General features: G+C 38.7%; 1 protein-coding gene across 1 annotated transcript; it reads left to right on the forward strand.

The window, feature by feature from the left end:
* Nucleotides 1–398: 398 nt before the first annotated feature.
* On the forward strand, nt 399–1,486 carry LOC114537545. Its single transcript, XM_028558595.1, has one exon. The coding sequence runs from the start codon at nt 446–448 to the stop codon at nt 1,484–1,486; it is 1,041 nt and encodes a 346-aa protein (XP_028414396.1). The 5' UTR covers nt 399–445.
* The last annotated feature ends 1,494 nt before the right edge of the window (nt 1,487–2,980 follow it).

Raw genomic sequence — 2,980 nt, forward strand, 5'->3', positions numbered from 1 at the left:
AATTTGTGAAGAAAGTAAAAATATCTTCAGAAAATTCTTTTCAACTAATCAAAGGGCTCCATCAGTTAATCGGAAGAATGCTAAACACAAATTGCTAAATAATGCAACAAAATGCAAAACTTGAGCTAAATTTAAAATTTTTACCGGGTCAGATATTTCGCAAGTGTCATATAATTCGCGTCTGACACGCAAAATTTGATCAGTCACGCGAGGTCATAAATTTCGTATGACACCGGTCAATAGCTACGAAAAAAAGGAGAAACCTTTCACTTGACGATCTTAAAAATAGTCAAATAGAACAAAAATATCCAGAGTTTTACATCTTGATAAGTCTCGCACGGCGCTAATCAACAGTTTGGCAGGAATATTATACATGAATTTGTTTCCGCGTTCACTAACCGTGGGGCACCTTGCGCACAGTACACAATAAACATTAATCTATAAGATGAGTTTAAGCCTTGCGCTAAGCTTGCACCGGCACATAAAACACTCTTCAGTGATGTCTTCTAACTCGAATCGCAGCAGAAACGAAATGATATTCACTAAATGTCAATTATCCTACATCGTAGAATCACCGTCCGAGATCTATATCAACAGCGCTATCACATGTTGTGTTGTAAATGCTATTTTACTCATCATTGGATGCATATTGAATTCCTTGGTGGTCGTGATCTACTCAATGTCGAAGCAGCTTCGTTCCAACATGAAATTCCTTCCAGTTCTGGTGTTATGCTCTGTGGATTTAGTCACGGTGACTTTGGTTCATCCAGTATTTCTAATGCAAGCGATTGCTGAGGTGCTTGGTTCTCCGAAGTGCTTGTACAAGGTTGCCTATATGTCGGTACTGTGCATATTTCCGTTTATGTCAGTCGCAACGTTGTTAGCTATGAATGTTGAAAGGTATATAGCTGTCGTGTGGCCGTTGTGGCACTTGCAAAGCTCAAACAAAGAGAGAAAATTCATGTTAGCTTGCGGGTTTGGTTTGCTCCTATCGGTGGCAAACTTTTCATGTCGGCTGTACAAACCGCAGTCTTCAAAAGCATTTACGATGGGTTTTGGAATCATTGTTTCCCTAATAACGCTTTTCGTTTACATCTCGATCTTTTATGTCGCGCAGAAGCGTTATTTGATGAAACGTTCAGAGGAAATGATCGGAGATTTTGCACCATGTCCTAGAAATAGAATGAACTTTATGCACAACCTAAAAATAGCAAAGATATACTTCCTGGTTGTTATATTATCGTCTATATGCCTCCTTCCAGTCATCGTGGTCACGTTTGCAGTAAAGTATCCATTGCAGAAAAGCGAATCCAGGCGTTTACTTATTGCACAGGTTTATATGTGGACAAATATTCTCCTGCCAATAAACTCTACGCTGAATTGTCTCGTGTTTTTCTGGGCGAACGCGAGGCTAAGGAAGGAAGCGTGGAAGCTCTGGCGACGGTTGTTGAAATCCCCCTCAAATCCGAACGTTTTAACCCAGTAATTTACTGGCAGTAAATATATATTCTCGTCAGAGATATTTTGGATTATATGTTGGATTAAGACTGTTCAGTGTTTTATTTGTGAACCAAAGCCCCGGATACACTACACTGGACGGCTAAAATGGGTACCCTTGCCCATTTCATTTGTGCTCGGCCTTTGTTTTGGTAGCCTGAACACTAATAACATTGGGTACGGTGCCATGCCGTGCCGTTCCGTGCCGATAAACTGACTGAAGTTTAAACCGGGCTTGAGTGTTGGACTAAGACTATTCATTTGTGAACTAAGTGTTGGATTATGACTATTCATTCTGCAGCTAAAACAAGACACGGCTTGATTGCAAAAATACACTACAATACGATCAAACTGAGTGCTCGTTCGCTGCGCTCACTCGTTCGATATTGTTCTCAACACTGGAAATAAATTCCATTAAGTATTTCCGTGCATCCATATACTATTCTTTATTCATATAATTTAAAATCATGATCATATAAAATAACATGTAGAGAGAATTTCATTGTTGATCTAATAATTAAATTTTGTCGTTGCTCTGTAATTTCTTCTTATATTGTAAGATAATTAAAAAAGCTCGTCTCGTGCCTTTATGGTCTTATTAAAGTGACTATTATCATCATTGTCATGGTTGCGGATTTTGAATACATCAAAACTTTAAGGTATTTTTAAAATCTTTGCAATACATTTTGTTATCCGCCCCGCTTCCTACGCCCCCGCTTAAATGTCAATGATGCTTCCGTGTTTACAATTTCCGAAAAGGTGCGCAATGCGTACAGTCGTAAAGGTTTGCGTAACACTATAATTGAAATTTACACACTATTAAGTATTGACGATGTTTTCTCAATCGAATTTGACAAGGAATGAACTAATATTAACTAAATGTCAACTATCTTATATCGTAGAATCACCGTCCGAGATCTATATCAACAGTACTATTTCAGCTTGTGTGATAAATGCTATACTCTTCGTCGTTGGATGCGTATTGAATTCCTTGGTGGTCGTGATTTACTCTATGTCGAAGCAACTTCGTTCGAATTTGAAATTCTTTCCAGTTCTGGTGTTGAGCTCGGTGGATCTGGTCACGGTGACGTTTCTGCATCCATTATTTCTAATGCAAGCGATTGCTGAAGTGCTTGGTTCTCCAAAATGTCTGTACAAGGTTCTCTATTTGTCGGCATTGTATATATTTCCTTTTATGTCTGTATCGACGTTGTTAGTCATGAACATCGAAAGATATATAGCGGTCTTGTGGCCATTGTGGCACTTACAAAGTTCAAAAAAGAGGAAGAAATTCATGCTAGCTTGCTTGTTTTGCTGGTTATTAGCAATGGTCAACTTTGTGTGTCTGCTGTACAAACCACGATATTCAAAAGCATTTACCATGGTTGGTGCAATTATTGCTAGTTGCATAACGATTTTTGTTTATGTTTCGATTTTTCGAATCGCGAGACAGCGTCGCTTTTTGAGACGTTCGCAAGAAACG

Source organism: Dendronephthya gigantea, unplaced genomic scaffold, assembly GCF_004324835.1.
Source record: "Dendronephthya gigantea isolate DGI-Jeju-01 unplaced genomic scaffold, DenGig_1.0 000159F, whole genome shotgun sequence".
Lineage (NCBI taxonomy): Eukaryota > Metazoa > Cnidaria > Anthozoa > Malacalcyonacea > Nephtheidae > Dendronephthya > Dendronephthya gigantea.

What these genes read in the sequence shown, in the direction of transcription:
- LOC114537545 (XM_028558595.1), top strand. Translation starts at nt 446, where the DNA reads ATGAGTTTAAGCCTTGCGCTAAGCTTGCACCGGCACATAAAACACTCT.